The sequence below is a fragment of the Tamandua tetradactyla genome, chromosome 16, assembly GCF_023851605.1.
Source record: "Tamandua tetradactyla isolate mTamTet1 chromosome 16, mTamTet1.pri, whole genome shotgun sequence".
Taxonomy (NCBI): domain Eukaryota; kingdom Metazoa; phylum Chordata; class Mammalia; order Pilosa; family Myrmecophagidae; genus Tamandua; species Tamandua tetradactyla.
In genome coordinates this window covers 78,456,643-78,478,019 of record NC_135342.1, presented here as the reverse complement: position 1 = coordinate 78,478,019, position 21,377 = coordinate 78,456,643, and the positions used below count along the sequence as shown (strand labels likewise).

Genomic DNA, 21,377 nt, shown 5'->3' with positions numbered 1-21,377 from the left:
GATTCTCCCAACTCAAAAATAGGAGGACAGCCCAATTAAAAACGGGCAAACTGTTTGAACTACTTCAAGAGGAGATAGATAAATGGCAAATAAGCACTTAAAACCATGCTGAATATCATTAGAGAGAAATGCAAGTTAAAACCACAATGCAATACACTAGAATGGGTAAAATGGAAAATATTGACACTACCACCTGCTGGTGATGATAATGGGGCAGCTGGAACTTTTCCACACTGTGGGTGGCGGTGCAAAACAGTACAGCCATTTTGGAAAACAGTGTGGCAGTAGTGTATGAAATTAAACATATGCTTAGATGACACAGCAAATTTGTGCCTAGATATTTACCCAAGAGAAGATAAAACACAAGTTCTACCCAAAGATTTGTATGTGAATGTTGGCAGCAGTGTAATTCACAAAAGTCAAAGACTGGAAGCAGCTCGAATATCCATCAGTTGGTGCATGGATAAACACATTGCAATGTAACTATTCAGCAGAATATTTAGCAGTAAAAAGGAATAAAATACTGATGCCCTCACAGCATGGACTATATGATTCCATTTATAAAATATTCTAGAAAAGGCAAAACTCCAGCTAGAGGAAGGAGATCAGCGGAGGCCTGGAAATGGACGGGATGGAGAGCTAAGGGGTCCGGGCAGGTGACTCTTCACTGGGGTGTGGCTACACGATTGTATACAATCACCGACATTCATCTTACTGCACAAAGTGGCTACATTTGAACTTAAACAAGACCTTAATAAGTAATTAGAATTTTCATTGCTATCTTTTACTCATCTTGGCCATTTCTTTAAACTTCCTTCGCTGTGATGAGCATTCTTCAAATTCCCTCTGCCCCATTATAGAGGCATTAAATTTTAGTTCTTGTTACAGAGGTTCACCTAGTTTGTCCTTTTATGTTCTTGTTACTGCTGATTAAGCCTAAAGCAGTGGTCCAAGTGGTTTCAGGACATGTTTCATCCTTGGTCTTGTACCATACTAGGTCTTGTACCTAGGGCTCGGTGCCCGTGTCATACACGCAGAGCCCACTGGAAACTGCTAGGTGCAGCCTTGGGGTACAGCCTTGGGGCGCTGCCAGCTTGCTGCTAGGAGAAGGGCCCTCAGGGGAGGGTTAGGCCTCTCTTTGGTATCGTCAGTGACAAAGCTGACAATAAAAATAATTTCATTTACATTTTTTACTGCTTTCAATGTCATTAGTTTTATTTCCTTTATTTTAAATGTCAAAGGAGGAGGTACAGCTCCCTCAGTTCAATTCTCAAATGAAATAAAGCCATCTACTATCATAATAACTTGGGATATTTTTATGATCTTTTGCTATAAAGGAGGCAACTTAATATTGAATTCGGGCCTCACTGCTTTACTAGCCTTGGGACCTCTCTGAGCATCAGTTTTCTTATCTATAAAGTGGGATGAAATCACCAAACTGCTGGGGAAAATGCAGAGAAAAGCTGTAGAACACCATGGTATTCAATTACCGCTAGTCTACTTGAAACTTGAGTATTATTTGAGGTGGGAAATAAAACTTTTCCTTCTGTTATTGTATGATGCTGTGGTGGACTGACTTATTACCGAGGAAAACATGTTCCTAATCTTAACGCATTCCTGTGGGTGTGAACCCAGTATGAATAGGTCCTTTGGATGAGGTTGACTTTATGGCTCCAGGATGGGTCTTACTGTTATGACCGGAGGCCTCATAGTGAAGCTACAGAGGGAAAGCCACAGGAGAAGCTGGAGGTGGACAGAACCCAGGGGAGAAGGGAGAGGACCTCGCTATGTGCACTGCCGTATGACAGAAAAGCAAGGGCCAGCGTTCGCCAGCAACCAGCCCTAGAATGCTGTGACTCTGGGAAGAAAGCATTGCTTTGCAGATGCCTCAATTTTGGACTTCTTGCTTCAAAACCATGAGCTGATAAATTCCTATTATTTAAGCCAGTGCACTGCATGGTTTTTGTTTTGGCAGCTGGGAGACTAAAATAGATGCAAACTTCTATATCACAAATGTTTATGTGGGCATCGGCAAACTTTTCCTGTAACGGGTCAGGTGGTAAATATTTTTGGCCTTGTGGACCATATGGCTTCTGACGAATCTACTTGAAAATGACAACTCTGCCAATGGAACTTGAAAGCAACCACAGAGGATAGATAAATGAATAGATGTGACTGTGTGCTAATAAAACTTTATAAAATCAGACAGTGGGCTGGATGCCATGGTTTTTTGATCCCTACTTTAAAGAGACATCAAATAGATTGTTCCAGGTTACTTCTAGCTCCTCACATGTCCGTTTTTATTAGGAAGGACCTCTTGGGTTAGGTAAATAATAAAACAAAAATTGTGTTTGGCAGGCATTTAGTGGTGCATCAGTGAACAATACTAAAGAATATAGGCCGTTTATGTGGACCAGACTGAGGTTCATTTTGAAATCAGGTGGGTTAGTGGTAACACCTGTTCTTAACTGATTTTTGGACTGAAACTACCTGCTTTATGGTTGCAGAACTTCAGAGGGTCAACTGAGCATCTCTCCAACTCTGTGGAGAGACTCAGAGGTCCTTTGTGAGAATAGTTTGGCTATACCTGCTGGGGCCTGGACAGCAGGAAAACTGTGGTGCTGGGTAGGTGGCTCTCCCCTTAGGCAAGAACACACAAAAGCACATTTGGTATCTCACACAGAGTATATATGCATCTGCCTTTTATTTTTATTGTGGTAAGATATATATATATATAGCACATTTTCCCATTTTATCCACTTTGTGCACCTGTCTTTAATGGGTGATATTAAATACTAGTTCTTTAGGTGTCATCAGACAGTTCTGCTCTGGGGTAACTGTGATCCAAAAGCTAAGTGGAGAGAGGTAAGAGAGCAAGCTTGACATCTGTGGGTCAGGGATCTTGAAAGTGGGGAGCTCAAGAAAATCTGTTTCTATTTCTTTTGATGTTAAAAAAGGAAGGGCCTACTGATATTTAATATATAGATTGTAGTAGCAGATGTAGCTTCTCTTATATGTACAAACACCGGGCTTGGGTGCGGAGGCCTCTGCTCCTGGATGCGGACGGCTCTGGGTGTCCACATTCTGACAAGCAGAGATGCAGGGAGGCCGGCCTGAGTTTTTGAGCCTCATCGCCATGCTGGAGGCAGCTCGTGGGGGCACAGCAGCCTGCTGGGTCCGGAGAGGGGGACCCTCAAGGGCCAGGCTTTGGTGACACATAATTGGGTTTATAGAGGGCAATGTGTGGTGTAGCACTTGACTGTCTCAGTGCACGTGCATGTGCACGCACACACACACACACACACACACACATCGATTTTTTATTTCTTTATAGTTACATTGAAAGCACTGCCCTCAGGTTTATCCAGCCCCTGTTCTGTCTGGGTTTAAATTGCCCCCAGGACTCTGTGAAAGATTTGTCTCTAGAGCAGTGGCCCCTCAGCAGCATACCCCAGACTGAAAGGCCAGCCTCACTGGAGAAGCTGCTGAAGCTGGTAGAAAATAGAGATTCTAGATGTTAGTGCATTTTCATAGCAGAAAATGAAATCCTTTATGTGCCACTATTGTTAGAGGAAGACACTGCAGAGTATTTATATATAGATATATTTATATATAAGCATATATATAATATATATATTTTTATATATAACTCCCCAGTAGTAAATGGGAATGAGCCAGTGCTGAAGGCCAAGTCTGCATGTCCCTGGCAAACGGGATGATTTTTGTATTCTTAGAGGATGTTAAAAAAATGACAATGACAATAAAAACCATAAAGAAGAATATGTGACAGAGACCATATGTGGCCCACAAAGCCCCAGGTGTTTACTGTCTGACCCTTTACGAAGTTTGCTGACCCCTGAACTAGAGCATCATGGATGGATCTTGGAAATGTACTGTGGAGTGCAAAGAAAGGGAGTTACAGAACATTGTTCCCAGTATAATGTGAATTACACAACATTTTTCAGGCTATGCAAAATAGAACTATGTGTTGTGTGTGTTTGTGTGTCTGTGTGAGCATGTATGGCAAAAGTATAAAACAGGGTCCTGGGTACACATTGATTTAAGGGAGCTGTAGTCTCTGGGAAGTGAGGACTGGAAACGAAATAGGAAGTCAACTGTGATTTCACCTTTGGTTTTAATATTTTACTTCTTGAAGAAGAAGGAAGGAAGGATGGGTGAGGGGAAGGAATGAAGAATGTATATTTCTTTGTATCCATCCATCCCCTTTTCTCCACCCCAGATCTCAATCCATGCACATGGATCAGCATCTCTAGGGGAAGAGCCAGGAATGTGTGTTTTAAACGTTCCCTTAGTGGTTCTGACGTGTGCCAGCATTTAGGAACCAAATGAGCATGTTGGCTTTCATCACGTGTGGCAGCTTGGTAACCCAGTTGCTTCCTTGTCTTGACCAACAGGAAGCCCAGATCAAATCTTAGTGTCCGTTAGCTAACTCGGACTCAAACGCTTTCTAGTTGGTTTAAGTTCTTTGTGAGATTGAATTTACCTTCCTGTCTTATGCATGCTTTAACTCTGTAAGCTTCTTAAAATCCTTTTGGAATGTTGGTGCCACTTCTATCCTAATTTCAGGGGTGTTACATCATCTTACTGCATGTGGGGATGGGTTTGAGGCCTTCCAACATCAATATGAAGTAGCTTCATGTTTAAATTCTTAAGTTGACCCTCCTCCTCCTTGTTCCCACTGAAGTGTGACCTGAGGGAACTGGCACATGTTCAGAAGTGGACCTGGAACTGGGGCTGTGGTCGGAGATCTAGGAGCCTGCACCTATGGGATGAAATCCCTGGCCACCATGGTCCCCAGGCTCCCAGTGTCTCAGGATCACCTGGTGAGCCTTTATAAAGGATACATGTCTTGGCCACACTCCAGGGAGAAGGTTTGAATAGCATACATGTCTTGGCCACACTCCAGGGAGAAGGTTTGAATAGCGGTTGGGCCCAGGACCAAATAGATTAGCATTTGAAAGACGATTGTACTCTGCATTCAGAGTTTAGATTCCCTACCATTTCCCCAATTGATACCGTTCAAGGATGACATCCTGCAGCAAACTAGTGAGCGGTGCTGCCCAGGGGTGCAGGCTCATGGAGAAATTGCAAATGACTGTTGGGCATGATGTATCCACCCACCTTCGGGCTATCTCTGCTCTCTGGGAACCCTCCTTCCCTCCCTGGTAAAGCCTGATGATCTGCCCTTTTCAAATCTTTTCTAATTTCTCTCCTGTCTTCAATCCCAGCTCCATCCCCTTTTCCTGTGCAGATGAGATTGCTTCTTCCTTACAGAGAGAAGATAGAAATCATCCAGCGGGAGGTCTCTCAAATCCCACTATCTTTTCCTTGAATTCTCATGCAGGGAAGATAATCAAGGCAAGTGAAGATGAAGACCTGAAATGGGGAGGTGGAGGTAGGGAAGGATGGGAGGTGCTGGTGTTAGACTCTCTTCAGCTTTGTGGCTGGAGGGTTTGGAGGCAGATGCACTTGGATGGAGATAGGTCCGTGGTTGGAGGAAGCACGGGCAGAGGGCTAGATTTGGAGGGAAAGATGGGCCTTGCTCTCAGAAAGGCACTGCTTGAAGTGCCAGCACGGCATGGGACGGTCGTCTCAGCTCCGTCAGGAGGCCTGGCCACGCACGGGGCTTTGCACATAGCAAGTGTCCAACGGAATGACAGATTTCCTGTTGCTCCCACTGCTCTAATAACATCTCTTCTATTTTTCTAACCTTCATTTTCCCAGTTTCTATTCACAATTATACCAACACTTTTCCAAAATGTAAATATCAAGTTCAAAAGGCTTTGTAATTGCAATAGCTGTATGTGAATGATTTGAGGGTAAAATTGGGCTAGGATTCCATAAATAGGAATTACTTAAAAACTTTTCCCATTTACATTTACTTGGCATAATAATGCATTTGCTTAACATAATGTTTCATTATATTAGAGTCATTACTACCAGTTTGTGAAGAAGTATGAATCATGCATTTATTCTTCCTAAGGCCCCACTTCTATGAATTCTCACGATGATTCTTAGGAAAGCATAGTATCTTCTTTAAATTTGCAAAAGAATATTCTGCACAATGCAAATAGAAATTGGACTGGACACATTTTTATTAGCCAAAGTTCAGTGACATCTGTAGGAGGTTTTGCTTATCACCTGTTTTGCAGAATAGCAATGAATGACTGCACCATTCCCCAGACTGGCTGGCAGGGGGTAAGATGCCTTCTGACATGGGTTGGAGTACTTTTAAATGTAAGATTTTCTATTGTATAGACATAAACCAAAGATGATTTTTTCCCTCTGGGGTAAAGATATATGGGGAATAAAGGCTTCGGGAAACCTGGTGAAGTTAGGTTTTCATACCTGTGCCCGCACTGGAGTTAGACCAACTTACAAGCTAAACTGAAGAGGGAGACGAGCAGGAGCGAGGCCAGGCTGAAGCGCAGGGCCCCTGCTGCGTTGCAGTCCACTTTGGAATTCTTGCAGGAACACACTTGCACCCTGAGGTCCGTGATGCTTGTCATGGGTGGCTTCCCTGAATCCGTCACCATGATGGGCAGGTTGTAGTTTGCTTTGTTCAGGTTCTGCAGGAGGCTCACCAGGGCGTGCGTGTCTGTGAAGGCAAGGACAGCCTTCGTGAGCAGGGATCAGACTTTCCCCAAAAAAGAATGAGGTTTTGGCAATTAAAAGCACGCAAAGCAGACATTGTGTTTTCATTTATAATCATGTGAATGTTTGGGTTTCAATTAATAATTAATAGAATGGAAGGCTTAGGTCCTCAGTTGCAAGTGGCAGCTTTTGTATCATACAGCGTAGCTATGGAACAGGTTGTCATTTCAGAAACTCTCAGGGTTCGGTGCTATTGTAAGTAATTCCAAGGGGACTCACTTTTGTGAAGATGACTGTGTGTACCAAGACCTCTTCCCTGTAAACTTATTACACCTATAAGACTACCTTGATGGGGATCACTTGCAACATAAGAAAAAAATCTTCATCCTGGGCAGGACCCCCTGGGTTGCCACGGAGAAAGGTTCTGTGGTCTATGATTTTACCAAGCTTCAGCCCCAGCTGAGGAATCCACTAACGGAGAAGGGTCTTGGAGCATCCCGTCCTCCTTCCTAATCCCAAGTGTGGGAATATCCCCCTTTACCCTGGGCTGCCTTCAGAAAAGGCCACCCCTCCCGGCCTGCTCTCTAGCCGAGGTCGTGGTTTTTTCAGTCTCTGATGACTAGGGACTTTTTTATTTTAACTGACTCTGCCTGGATGCAAATAGCTCTAAATATTTGTGGAAAAAAAATCTGGGGACAACAAAAGAGTTTAGAAGACCTCTTATCTATTAGATAAAATTAGGTAGAGAAAAGAGAGCTTGATGACCTGAAAACCAAAACAGATGAATTGTTATCATCGGATGGCAGCAGCAGCAGACATGACAGAAGTAGATAATGACCACAGTGAAATGGAAGATTAACTCAAAAAACATTTTCAGATCTTCAAGTGGAAGGGGGACTCTAGAATGAGAAAGTTGCAGTTGGGAAGAGCTGGTGATGATTATTCAAATCAGCTACAGGCATAAGAACTAGCAAATGTGACACTAACTCTTCAAACAAGGGAAGGACTGTTTTAGTGAAAAATATTCAGTGTAGCAGAAGTCATTCTTTAAAAAGCAATGAAATAGACAAACAGGCAAATAGAATCAATAACAGGAGAATGGTACTAATAAGATATGAGATAGGGCTATAACAATAGATAGGAGATTTTTTTTTTATGTACAGTTGTATAATATTTTCAAAACTTGATGAAATGGGTAATCTCCACCCCCTTAAAAACTCTACCATTGATGTAAGAAGAAGGAAAGCTGACAAGGTCAATAACAGGATAAATTCATGATTGAAGACAGTGTACTGCCTAATTTCTGAGTTCCTTATTTATTTTTTCGCTTTGTTAGAGATGGAGGTGAATTTAATAGTTAGCACACATTTGCCGGGGGGAGGAGAGTGGGCAGGGCATCGTGAATATAATGATACTTTACAAGTCAGTACGTTGGTGTTTCAGTCTCAGTAAGGCAGATGATAAATATTGGGCCAGGTTTCTAATTCTCCCTGGCCATGTGGGAAGACTGGGAGAAAGGGAAAATACTTGTAGGTTTCCTCTAGAAAGGAGGGAAGGGACACGTGGAAGATGGCAAAGGCAAGGATAAAAGCCAAAGACTTGAGACATTAAGATTGTTGTAAAGGTTAAGTTGAATCTGAGGAGGTCTGCCTCGAAAGTGGAAGGTGGAGGTTGAAGATGTTATAAAGATTCTTCCACCAGTACATCTCTATTTTTTTTTTTTTCAAGTTTTTATGAAAGTAGTGGAAAATCCCCACCACGGTGCTGGTGACAGATACTGTGACTGCAGTTATCTGAGACCCCATGGACAGTGCTGAACCAAGAGAGGAAGACGCAGCGGCCCCTGGCTTTTGAAGGCAAAAGACTGGATCAGTTGGCCAGTGTTCTGTGTAAGTCAAAACCGAGTAAGATCTGTGGAGTTTGATTGAAAGAAAAAGGGAAGGGGGAGGGGAAGAGCAAAGAATCACAGGGGATGCTCTGGGATGGCGGCAGCGCGGTTTGGCCAGGAGAGCAAAGACTGGCCTCGCGGTCAGTACGGAGAAGATAAGGAGGCGAAAGAGAAAGCTGTCATCTGTGTCTCTGAGGAACTGATATTTAGTATTTCCACAAACTGCATTTGTCTGCTGGTGGGAAACTTCTAAATATTCATAATGTGTAGATCCCGTAAAGCAGGGGGGACCCCCCGAGGGGAACGGGAAAGAAGCGGAGGGACAGTGACGATGGGCTGTTCTGACTGCACTCACTGTTGATCTTGGAGATCTTCCAGACTTTGTCGGGAACGGCCTGCTTATGGATTTCAAATTTGAAAGGATCCGTGTTTGGGTGAAGGTCCTTGTCCGAAGCTCCCAAAATGACGACACTGAGGTCTTTGGCGTCGTCACAGACTTCGGCCATCGTGGGGTAGATGACAGGCGCGTTGTCGTTGGCGTCCTCAAGCGTTACCAGCAGGGTGCCGGTGCCGGTGGCAGGAGGGTCTCCTGTGGACAGAGGGGGAGGTTAGAATGCAGCTAGGAGAAGCCAGAATACCTTCCATGGTACTTTTTGCCATGTTGCAGCCATATTACCATTAGGACTAATGTTAACAGATTACATTTCTGTATAAAGCTTAGTGGTTTCCAAAGCCTTTTATCACGTAGAAGACTTTGGATTGACGTTCTTTAGGTGTAATCTTTTACCTTTTAGTTGTTCCCAACTGAAAGTTGTACTGACACTTAGAAGTCACTAAAAGAGTGGGAATAACAAGTGGGACTTTTCCCAGGTTATCAAATTCAATCTTGATCTAAATCCAGGTATTCACATATGTTTGGTAGTATAGGGAGGGTAGAAAGTCGAAGAGAGAAGATGATGGTTTATTTGGAGGACTCTACCCCTGTTAGGTAGTTGACTGAAGAGAAAGATCTAATGCAGGGGTTTCTTTCTGGGGGGAGAAAAAGGGTTGCAGGTAGCTGAGGATACCAGTAATCAGGGATGGTGTGGCTAACCCTGCAAGCCAGGGCAGATTTGGAAGGTGGAGAACTGAAGTTGCGAGTTGGCTACTGGGGTAGCAGAAGCAATCATTATATAATCTTTGGGCCTTACTTTTAAAGCTTTGCCTTTTCAATGTTTTTTAAATTTTATTTTAGGGAATATTCTTTTCAGAATCCCATAGAATCACCTGTCTGTAAGGGCTTCTGCTTAAAGAAAGGGTGTTTCATGTTAGTATGACTCAGTTTGACTTTATTTTATTTTTATCATCTGTGCTTTGGAGGCTTATTCCTGGGACACACCATTCATTAACAGCTTCTATTCTGCAAGAAAAGTTTGAGACAGATCTGTAGGCTGCAAATGGTAAATGTAGAGCTGCCTTATGCTGGAAGGATTTGATATGCCTCTTACCACACTACCCCAATGGCTGATTCTGTTTTCATTTTCCTATGCTTATTTTCCCTTTCCCAGTTTAATTTTGTATTGCACTGTGATGGTCCATTTTTTGTGTTAGGTTATGGTGTCCAGTTGTTGGGTCAGACACTGGCCTAGATGTTGACATGAAAGTATTTTGCAGACAGAATTAGCATCTGCAATCAGTTGACTTCAAGTAAAGATCACCCTCAATCACGTGGGTGGGCCTTATCCAAGCAGTTGGAGACCTAAAATGTGAAGAAGCGAGGCTTCAGAGAAGAAGGAATCCTGCCCCAGGACTACACCTTCCACTCAGGAGGTTTCCAGCCTTAGGAATTTGGACTCAGGACTTCAACATTGCTCTCATCAGAATTCCACCTTCTGGCATGCCCTACAGATTTCGGACTTGTCTGCCCCCACAATTGTGGGCCAATTCCTTGTATATCGTAATATATGCGTGCACACAGACCTCTTGTTGGTTCTGTTTCTCTGGAGAACCCTGACAGATTCGTGTACTGTATTCATTTTTTAACTACCCATTAATCTGAAAGTTCAGTTATTGAATCCCATGGGGGTTCAAAGGGGAGTGAGAAGTTGACTGAGGTTAGAGTACACATGTCAAGGGCAGGGCAAAGCCTGAAAGAGTCTGCTGGTGAAGAAACAATGAGCCCTTTTCAGGTGCATACAGCTTACAGCGTACAAAGAAGGCAAGAGGAAGAGTAGGCAAAGGTGGCCCTTGCAGAGGGACACGGTGCAACAAAAGGAGCCAGTGCTGCACGCTGGATGAGGGGTGCCCTGTTGCTGAGGAGCCACAGCACCTTGCTGCTTTCAGCAGGTTTGGAGCCTGCAGCTTCACCCTGAGGTCTTATAACGTGTAGGCCGTGAGAGGCTGTCTGCTGAACCTCCCAGGGGAGGTGCCCCTGTGGCGGCTCCTTTCCAGCTTCCCAGCCTGTAGTTCTGGAAGACTTGCCAGGCTCGGATCAGCTGTGGTTCCAGCCTTGCCCGAATGGCCCGTGTGGATACCTGCAAAGTTACCAGGTGCCAGCCTGGGGCTGTCCCCTCCGGCAGGGCGTGTTGCAGGCTGGGGGGGGGGGGGGGGTTGGGGCTGGAAAGGTCAGATGGAGTGGGGGGCCTTGTTGTCATGACAAGGAGCTCTTGCTGATTCTGTGGATGACGGGAAGGCACCAGAGGTTTTCCACAAAGGTATGGAACAGTCTGATCTGACTTATTTCTAGAAACTCAGCAGTGATGTTGATAGGAGAGGTTAAGATGTTATAGGTGGGGAGACCAGACACAGATAGTGAGTTGGGATGTGGACAGTTTGAACAGGAAAGAAAGGTCTTGCCTTGGTGATTAGGCATGTAGGTGAAGCCGCCAGAAGAGCAGCATTGGGGTGGGGTCGGGTGGAGGGAGCAGAAAGACAGCTCAGCTTTGAGGGTGCCACTGGCCTCAAATGTAATACAACCCCAAGCAAGTGTGTAGAGGTGAGCAGAAATCCCTGGTCTGAGTTAGAGGTTGGGGAGTGGTCAGCATGAAGATGACTTCAAACTTTTCTAACAAATGATGCTGCCCAAGGTAAAAGTGCAGATTGATAAAAGGGAGGAATCTGGAGAAAACCCAGAACTTCAAGAGCAGATGATAATTTTACAGAAGACAAGGAGGGAGATGAGCTGAAAGAGGGGAAAGTGGTCATTAGTTAAATGTATTAACCAGGCCCCAAAGGATGAGGAGGAAAGAGAAATAGTGGGATTTTATAAGAAAAACGTTACTTGTGACTGTGTAATTAAATAGACTTTATTTTACAGATCAGTTTCAGGTTTATGAAATAAGTGTGCACATTACAGAGTCCCATGCCCCCACCCCACTCCTGTACCATCTACCCTTCTGTTAACATCTTGCATCATTAGTGGGATGCATTTGTTCCAGTTGATGAACCATACTGCCACATTATCATTAGCCAAAGTCCAGAGTTTATATTAGGGCTCACTCTGTGTTGTGTAGTTCTGTGGGTGTTGACAAATGTGTAGTGTCATGCATCTACCATTATAGCACTGTACAGAATAGCTTCACTGCCCTAAAAATACCCTGGGCTCCGCCCCCACCCCCACACTGTCTTACCTTATCCCCTGGCAACCACTGATATTTTCCTGTCTCTGTACTTTTTCCTTTTCCAAACTGTCATCAAGTTGGAATCATACGTTATATAGATTTTTCACACTGTCTTCTTCCCCTTAGCAGTGTGCATTGAAGGTCCCTCCATGCTTTTCCTAGCTTGAGACCTCATTTCTTCTTGTTGATAAATATATTTTATTGAGGTGCTTTGTCATGGTTAGCCATTCACCTATTGAAGAACATCTTGGTTGTGACCAGGTTTTTAAGATTATGAATGAAATGCCATAAATTTATGGGCAGGCTTTTGTGTGGATGTCCATCTCCAGCTCATTTGGATAAATACCTTACGATGCGGTTGCTGGATTGTTTGGTAAGACAGATTTAGATCTATAAGGAGCTGCCAGACTGTCTTCCAGAGCAGCTGTACCATTTTGCATTCCCTCGGTCAGGGAATGGGAGTTTCCATTGTGCACATTTTCACCAGCCTTTGGTGGTGTCAGTGTTTTGGATTTTAGCTATTCTAATTAATGTATAGTGGGATCTCATTGTTTTAATTTGTAAACCCTTAATGACATTTGATTTGGACTCTTCATATGCTCACTTGCCATCTGTTTTTCTTCTTTAGTGAACGATCTGTTCAGATCTTTCGCCTGTTTTGTAACTGGGTTGTTTTCTTATTCTTAAGAGTTCTTTATTTATCTTGGATACAGGTCCTTTATCAGATACGTGCTTTACACGGTGACTCTTTTTGGGAGCGGTTTCAGTGAGTGAGGAAGGAGGCAGCTTGAAGGAAGCTGAGGGTGAGTCCTGAGGCAGCAAGAACATATATTCTTTAGTGGGGCTAGTGGGAATTTAAATACATCAACACCCAAAGACGGTTACAGAATAAACATTCAAGGACATATTGCTAAAATTGGAACACAAATAAATGAATCTTCAGAAGGGTGGCTCTTTCTAATGGTGGCATGTCATCGTTCGTTAGAGTAAGAATGGAAAAGAAATGCATAATTACTTCGAAGTTGGTTTTTCACTGTCAGCTTTAGCCCTTTGAGTTTCTTTATTGAAAAATTATTTTTCTCTTTTTATTGAGCTAATTGAATATTTCAGAAGAATCCATTATATTTCTTCACTCTGAATATATTATGAAGCTAAGTCATTTGGTAGGATGGATGCGAAGGCATTATGAGCGTTTGAAATATGGCCATAAGAATTGGCCTTTTGTGAACTTAATTATCTTACTGTCTTCCATTTCTCATGTATTATTCTCAGGCTAGGCTGGTGATGTCTTTTTCTGAAGGTAGTAAAATGAACTTGTTTCTCTGGATGAAGAGGTGAAGATGGCATTCCCAGAATCCTCAGGGAAAAGCCGCTTCCAGTTTATCCGGACAGAATGGAGAAAATCAATATCCCCATATTCAAAATGTAACGATTCTTCCCCAGTCCATTTGGCTCTAACGGTTTCCAAGGCCCAGTTAGTATTGAGGCTTCTGGGTATTCTCCAGATATTTAGCAACAGTCCCTCCTCCCCTTTCTTCCCCTTTCCGTTGGCCACCTTTGCATAACCAGACATCAGAACCACAGTTGGTCAGGTGTGTGCCTAACAGGTCTTCACAGACTTTCCATTTCAGTCGGGAAAAGCCTCAGTTTGAGCAAGGCTCCCCCTCAGCCCCCCAACATGGAGCCAGAAGAGTACACCTTCTTCAGTGCAGCCTCCTGGGGTGGAGGGGATTTGTGCGTGCAGGGACTCCCTCTTCATCATGTTAGGAGTTTGGATGGCTTCTTAGAGAGGCATCACTCCTGCAGGGGGGTCTTCAGTGTGGTGGGGAGGTGTGTTCCCCTTGGAGAATCTGGTGAAGGTCAAGGCCCCTGGGGACATAATGGAGCCCCACGAGAACTCAGGACCCCTGAGGCTTGGGTGAGCTCCCCTGGCTGGTAGGACATCTCAGGGTGCTAGGAGGGTGCCAGTCATGGCGTGTGAGTTGGGTACCTTTGCTCTTCCTTAATTTCTCCATTCCTGATCTTTGGCTCTTTCCTTTTTCCTAAGAATGGCGTTCCGTGTCTGATTGCTTCTTTTCTTAATATTGAGCCTGTTTCTTTACATGGATGGTTTTATAGTTATCTCATTTAAGGTTCTGAAAAAAGTATAAAAGCTAAAAAGAGGCCCCCTCCTCAAAGTTGATGTTGTGGTAGAAGCTGTCACAGGGAGAACTAGCTAGAAGCCCGTCTCTGCTGATGGGCGTCTCTTTCCTCTTGCAGCACTGACAAGACAAGCTTTCTGTTACAGCAACAGTGTGAAAGGATATAAAGTGATATTTTAATTTCCCCCCTAAGCATGACCACATTAAAACTTATTTTCAAACAAGGAGAAGATGACATCTGGAAACAATAGCTTTTAAAAATTATTTTACTAGAACTGATGATTTTCCCTCTATCTCATTTTCAGAGATAGCCTGTCACTAACCCCCCTCCACCCTGCTGGTTATCTGCATGGCTTTTAACAATATTATAGTATTTAAATATATATATAACTTAAAATTTGCCATTTTAACCCTTTTTAGGTGTACAGTCAGTAGCATTAATTTCATTCATGATGCTATGCGACCATCATTACTATCTATTTCCAAAACGTTGTCGTCACCCCAAATAGAAACTCTGACCCCAATAAACAGTAACTCTCCACTCTCCCTCCTGCAGCCCCAGTAAGCTCTACTTTTTGTATGAATTTGTAGGGCCTGTCTCTTCTGATTGAATAGCTCTCCAAGTTTCAAATCTTGGGAGATTATTCATTTTGCTTGCAGCCCTCATGCTGCCAAACGAAGGCAAGGCAAGGGGGAGAGCTCATCAGTTTCTCTCCTGTGGATCTGAGTTACTGAATGTGTTGGCTTTAGCAGACTGGGCTGTGGAGGGGCTTTGCTTGCTGGCCGTGGCACCCTGCCGTGGTCTCCCTGCTTTCCTTTTACCACGCTCAGCACTGACAGCCTGTAATGACCCAGCACACTGCATGACCAAGATGGGAACAAATTGGTCCTACTGCCTGCTTTCGAACTCAGGCATTTTAACCTGCATTTCCCCCCTCTCAGCCCTGAGAAGCCTCTTTGGCTGCCCTTCCCTCTCCAAGCCTTGCCTTCTTGTGCTGCTGCTGCCTGGCTAAGCTCAGCCTAGCTGGTTCACTATTTTACCCTTGGGTTTCTGTGCTCCAGTTCTAGTGGGGAGTTGCTGTGCAGTTTCTGTGAGAGGCAGGACAATGAAACTCACAAAAGGTGCGAACTTATGTGAAGAAATTGAGCAACTCTTGTTGAAAAGTCCAAGTAAAGCAGAGAGGCTATTGGCTGTGGGCATTTAGGTTCCTACTTTCTCATTTCCTCTCATTTGCCAGAAGCGGAACTTGGGGCTCAACATGACTAAGTGTGTCGTCCGAGGTGCTCTGACACCAGCTACACCTGTCTGGGAGCTGAGGCCTGTTTGCCACAGCGTCCCACGCCTGGTGCCCCCACGCCTGGCGCTCCCTTCTCGGGATGCGCCATGGATGTGCACGTAACCCCCACCTTAGCCACGACCACCAAGCCTGACGTTTCAGTGTTTTGGCTCTCACGGTTGGCACTAGGCATTGGTGCAAGAGGCAACAACAGTCTCCTGTGTTTTCTTCCTTAAATGGCTACATATATATATATATATAATTTTTTTTTTACAATATTTTTGTGGAAGTCCTCTGGAACCAAAGCCAAGAGTCAAAGGAGCATTTGTCACACCTGAGTCTGAAGCATTTGATGCTGCAAGAGTAGATGTAAAGAGATTCAGGGGTCAGGTCATTTTATTAAGTCACAGGAATTTTACTTTACCCAGGATCCTGACAAACAGAATTTCCATTTGGCCCAAAAACACTGGGATTTTTCTGACAGGTTCCATTATTCAAAAAGTCTTATACAAGCTTTATATCTTGCCATTATGAGATATAATTAAAAACATAGTACAATCCTAATTAAAAAAAATACACATCATTAGGAAGAGAGTAGAAGGAATTATATCAATCTAAAAATGATACTTTTCTCTATTTTTATTTTTTTATAATAACCATGATTACTGTAATAATCCAAAAAGGAAATGTTAAACTCAGAAGTTATGGATGAATTTAAAAAATATTTTCCCCAATTCTGCTTTACTACCATTTTTCTCATTATTTATTTTAACAATTTATTGTTATTATGATTTTAGTAAGTTTACAGTGTTTGTGCATCCGTCACTACTATCTAAATAAATGTTGTAAACCTTTGTGTCACCTGTAAAGAAGCCTTGGTCCCATCTGTCATAACTCTCCATCTGAACGCCAGCCTCTGGCAACCATGAGCCTACTTTCTGTCTTGAGAGAGTCACCTGTTCTGGAAATTTCATACCAGTGGAATCCGACAGTATGCAACTTTTGTGTCTGGCTTCTTTCACTCAGCATAATGTTTTTGGGGTTCATCCACACTGTAGCATAAACCAATATTTTATTATTTTTTTATTGACAAATAGCATCCCATTGTATGGATGAACCACGTGTTATTTATCCGTCCACCAGTCGATGGGCATCGGGTTGTTTCTACTTTGTGTCTGTTCTGAATAATGCTGCTATGAACAACTGTGTACTAAGGACTGAGCTTTCACAGGCCTCTAGACTTGAAGACGAGATTCTCAATGCATCTCCCCGAGAGAGTCCCTTTGGGAGAATAGGGCCCCTGATAGTGTCAGAGTTGGATGGGCTGGTTTCACATGCAAGGAATGTTAAGAATCTCAAGGACTTTCTAGGCTATTGCTGGGAAATACGGGAAAGTAGATTTTCTAGTCACTGGTCCCAAACCTTCCAGATTCAGGCTAGAGGCCTGTCCTCGGGATGCACCTTGCAGCATGCACCCTGGGAATCATGAGTGGACGTGGTTTTTATGGGAACGTTATATAAGGTGAGGTAGCCGGCATGGAGAATAAAATGTAGGAAGAGAAGGAAGATGAGGGAGGAACGGGAACGTCAGACACCAGCAGGACTGTTCTCAGTCCTGGTATATAATATGTGCTCAATAGATGTGTGAATTCATTTATGTTGCTTTGAAAAATCCAAATGTATATCGCTCTTTGCATACATATATGTGTTTCCATTTCCATGGGCTTCCATCTCTAACTTGCTTTTATTTTGGGTGTAGAGATCACCTTGTATTCAAGCCTCCCTTAGTCATCTGGGGGAGAAACAAGAGTGTGAGTGTGAGTGTGAGTGTGTGTGTGTGTGTGTGTGGGACTGGGGCTCGCAGCAAGATGTCCTTGCCGGGAACAGTGAGGGGTCACTGGGAAGCTGGGCCAGTTGCCAGGAGCTCAGGGTCAGGGGTGGGCTATGAGCAGCAGTGAGCTCAGCGGTCAGCTTCTGGGGCTTGTTGGTAGGGGCAGGATGCCTGGGTGGACAGCCTCTTCCCCCTCCGTGTTTCCATGCCGCGTCTGTGGGGACGCAGCCACCAGCTCTTTCCTTCCCACTGGTAGGCTCTAAATTCCCTTCGCCATTGCTGTCGTGCGAGAGAGAGCAGGGTCTCTTCTCTAGAAGGTGATTCTTCATGTCGTTTTCCTCATCTCTGTGTTCGAGTCAGCATAGCTTTCAGCATCAGTGTTTAAAAAATCTTTTTTAGCATGTTCCCCAAAGCCTAGAACCTCATTGCTTTTTAATCCATAAGCATTTTAGTGCTGCGTTAATAGAGATCTTGCCAGTTTCATTTTAGAAAGTATGTATTTATATATCAAAAAAATTTAATAGTGAACCGACAAAAATCCTGGTAGAAAATAGGTTTGGAAAACATAATGTCAGGTTTCCTTGTGTAATACCTGATGTGGAACTGAAGCAATTATCCACAAAAATCAGACTCACATGGGAACAAAAAAGCCAGAAAGCTGAATTTTTAAAATACCGTTCAGTGTTTTTTCAGCTTGTCTGTCCTAAAGCATTTTTGTACTGACTTTAGAGAAAAGGAGGAAAAATAGGGGAAGAATTGATTTGGAGGCTGGGTTTAAACATGATCACCTGTGGCTGAGGGGGTGTCTCCCTGGGCCTGCTGGGCGCTGGCGATAAACACAAGGTCGGCGGTGCCGAGTGCCCTCCCGGAGACAGATGTCCCGCGTGCGGGAGGAGAGCTGAGGACGACGGGGCGGCTGACTGCCTGGGGATAGAAGGGAGGTTTCAGGGAAGAGATGGCCTTGGAGTGGGCTAGAAGTGAGAACACTGGAGAGGGAGGCAGTTGTTCTCGGAAGAGGAAATAGAGTGGCTATTTTGGACTAACAGAACTTAAAAGACTTCTAAGCAGGAGCACGGCTCTGATAAAAAGCAGAGGATGCTGGAAGCCCAGGAAGGAAGGGGTGTGCTTGGGGCTAGCAGGGACCAGGACGTCGCAGTTGAGGACTGACCAGCAGAGGTTGGGTTCCGGAGTTGGATGGGGAGGAAGATGTGCACGGGGAGCCAAGGGGCAGAAGCAGCCAGCGCGGGGCCTGGGTGGGTGGATAATGATGCTGTTATCCAGGTGGGAACTGGGGAATATGAAAGGATGCTGAGCCGGGAGAGAATTTGCAGGATGATTGGGGCTGGCACAGGCGGGCATGGCTGGCAGAGCTAGATTCCAAAGCTGCTTCTTTTCCCAGTATGATTTTGAAAGCGTCATGCGTAAGGTGGTGGGTTCTGCTGGTCAGAGTGGAGATGCCGTGCTGGCAGGTGGGTGAACAGATGGCTTGGGGCTCCCCATCCAGCCAGAGGGCCGCTCCATGGACTGATGCAGATATTGAAGGAGGCATTTGCTGGCTACTCTTCTGATTTAGCATTCTACTCCAAATAAAATGCTCAGACCTCTGCCAGGGCTGTCATTGGATGGTGCTTAGAGTCAGCCTTGGGTTGCGATATTTTTGTGTTAAGTTCAGAAAATCAATCCATAACTCAGTTTAGGTGGGTACATGTAAACATTTACTAGGCGTTTACTAGGTTTTAGAGATTTTGCGTTCATGATTTCTAGTCTTCATAGTGCCCAGCGGGGCACTTCTGTTATCCCCACTCTACAAGTAGGGAAGCTGAGGCTGGGAGTGGCGGTAGGTACCATGCCTGGGGTCACCCAGCTCTATTGGAGAGCTGATTCATTTTAAGGTGTAGCAGAGCACAGAGCCCCCATTCTCTTCAAGGAGATGGTGTGTGTGCTGCTTCCACATGGCTCTGCTTGAAGCGGCTCTGTTATCAGATCTCAAGGGTACTTTTATTGGGCCATTTTGTCAGTGACAAAATTGTAGCTAGTATTTCTACAATTGATATTTTACTGGTACTTGTAATAATGAGGAAAGATGGTTGGGTCCCTAATTTATTTTTCTTCCTCAATTTATTTAACAGCTGAGATAAGGGGTGTTAAACTGGCTTAATTGGGTTGCCGTCATAACTAATGGTTCAATTTGATCCAAACTCACATCTTTTAAGTTAGAATCAATCTGAATATTCTTACTCTAGTCCCTAAGCAGTCTAAAACTTGGTTGATATATGAAAAGAGAAAGTCAGACCATAGATTTTGGCATCTTTTGGGGGTTCAGATTTCCTGCTACCTCCAGTTTGGGGGCCATTGTTATTCAGAAATTCAGGAGTCATTTCATGATGGAGGTGGATGACATTTTTTTTCTTTTGATGTATCTGAATGTGCTTTTCACAATATTTCAGTTTTGAATCAGCTAGCATAATCAGAGCATCTATCATATAAGGGACTGAGGGAAGAGACAGGTTGGGACATGATATATCTTAGGCTTTGAAAAATCGTTATTTTAGTCCATTCCATTTTAATTTTTGAGCTGTTATGCTTGATACTATATCTGTGTTCCTTTTTGGTCACCCACATCACGTTTTTCACTAAAAGACTCAAAACATTAGATGAGTTGCTAAGTCTTGAAAACATGCTGCTGAATTTAGTGATCATTTGGCTTGTTTTTATGCCATCACTTGCCTATTCTTTTAAATGAAAATAGATGGGAAATACGTTACTTTTGATCGTCTCCTCACATAAAGACTTAATGTGGACCCTGGAGATGGAACGGGTTTCTTGGTTCAACCTGCTTTGTATGCACTGAGTGTCAGGAAGAATTAGAAGGCTTTTTCCTCCTTTTTCTGTAAGCTCTCTGGATAGCATGGGTGCTGGGAACAGCGGTGTTTGGACTTACTGAAGCAAATGTTTTTGTTGTTTGGAGTTGCAATTTAGATCTTCTCTGAGGGCAGAAGGGCCCTGTTCCATAACATGATTGTGGAACCTCGAACCCTCTGTGATTTACAACAGGAGGAGAAGTGAAAGATGAGTTTATAGGTGAGGGAGGAGGCAGGAAGAGCAACTTAATGGAATTCTGAGCAAAGGGTGGCAAGCCAAGAAGCAGTCTGCCTCTCCATCCCCTAACTGTCCCCTGTGGGATTCTGTAACATTATGGGAATTTGCTTGTGACAGTTTCCAGCCCACATAAGACATGAGACTAACATTTGCCCTTTCCAGTGATTACCTAAGCAGGGACAATGATCACTGTGGGATTTGACCCATGCTAAATGCTCTTGCCTTCCTCCCTGCAGCACATTCCCAAAGGTATTCCATCTTTATGGCATTCCCAAATGTCCTCTCTCCAACTTGCTATTTTCCTTACCAGCAATTTTTTTTTCTTCCTTAAGACAGGCCAGCACTTCTGCATTCGTCAAAGTCTTTAATAAAAGACTTCTTGGGTTCTGAAGGCACTGTCATAACCTTTTCAGAAGATCTGGACTATATAAGGTAAATGATGATATTCATGTCTGAAGATAAAATGGTCAAATCCTGCCAACGTTAAAGTTCACGCTGCATTAAACTATAGGATTTAGGACTTTACTCATCAAACCATTTACCTGCAGCCAGTCCTGCTTTAGCAAAACCAAAGCATTTTGGTTATGTTGAGACAGCACGGTTAATTTGTACCTCATTAAAATTGATAATGGTTTAAGAAAAATGTGCTGTGTATCCTTGAGGATGCTGTGGGTTGCAGTTCAACTTCCACCCCCTAGAAAGGTACTAATGTGTCCTCCCCCCCAAAAAAAATAATTCATAACTTGGACATTGACAGTAGTATTCTGAAGTATGATTCTAGAATCTTTTGTAGACCAATTTTGGGGCCCCTGGCAAGTAGGTCCCTAGGGTTTTGTCCCTGTTAACCTCAGAAAGGTGTCCAGCCCTGCTCCCCAGGGTCTTAACCACATGCCTGCCTTCTGATCTCACAGCCTCTAGCCTTAATTG

The 21,377-nt window shown here is 43.9% G+C and overlaps 1 protein-coding gene and 1 long non-coding RNA gene across 5 annotated transcripts in view; one reads left to right on the top strand and one right to left on the bottom strand.

Annotated features, from left to right (window-relative positions):
* CDH13 (cadherin 13) overlaps positions 1-21,377 on the bottom strand; it is a 1,150,740-nt gene that overhangs the window by 12,768 nt on the left and 1,116,595 nt on the right. For 2 of the 3 annotated variants that reach the window (XM_077133145.1, XM_077133149.1), the window contains 2 exons: positions 8,859-9,092; positions 6,370-6,619 (listed from right to left, as the gene is read on the bottom strand). In XM_077133145.1, the coding sequence (XP_076989260.1) occupies positions 6,387-6,619; positions 8,859-9,092 (467 nt within the window). In that variant the 3' untranslated portion in view covers positions 6,370-6,386. The remainder of the gene's footprint in view (positions 1-6,369; positions 6,620-8,858; positions 9,093-21,377) is intronic. The other variant, XM_077133146.1, reaches the window with a different exon arrangement.
* Positions 1-21,377, top strand: part of LOC143659838 (uncharacterized) — a 114,787-nt gene that overhangs the window by 27,025 nt on the left and 66,385 nt on the right. Inside the window, exons 2-3 of one of the 2 annotated variants that reach the window (XR_013163786.1) lie at positions 8,344-8,504; positions 20,783-20,882. This is a non-coding gene — a long non-coding RNA (uncharacterized LOC143659838). The remainder of the gene's footprint in view (positions 1-8,343; positions 8,505-20,782; positions 20,883-21,377) is intronic. The other variant, XR_013163785.1, reaches the window with a different exon arrangement.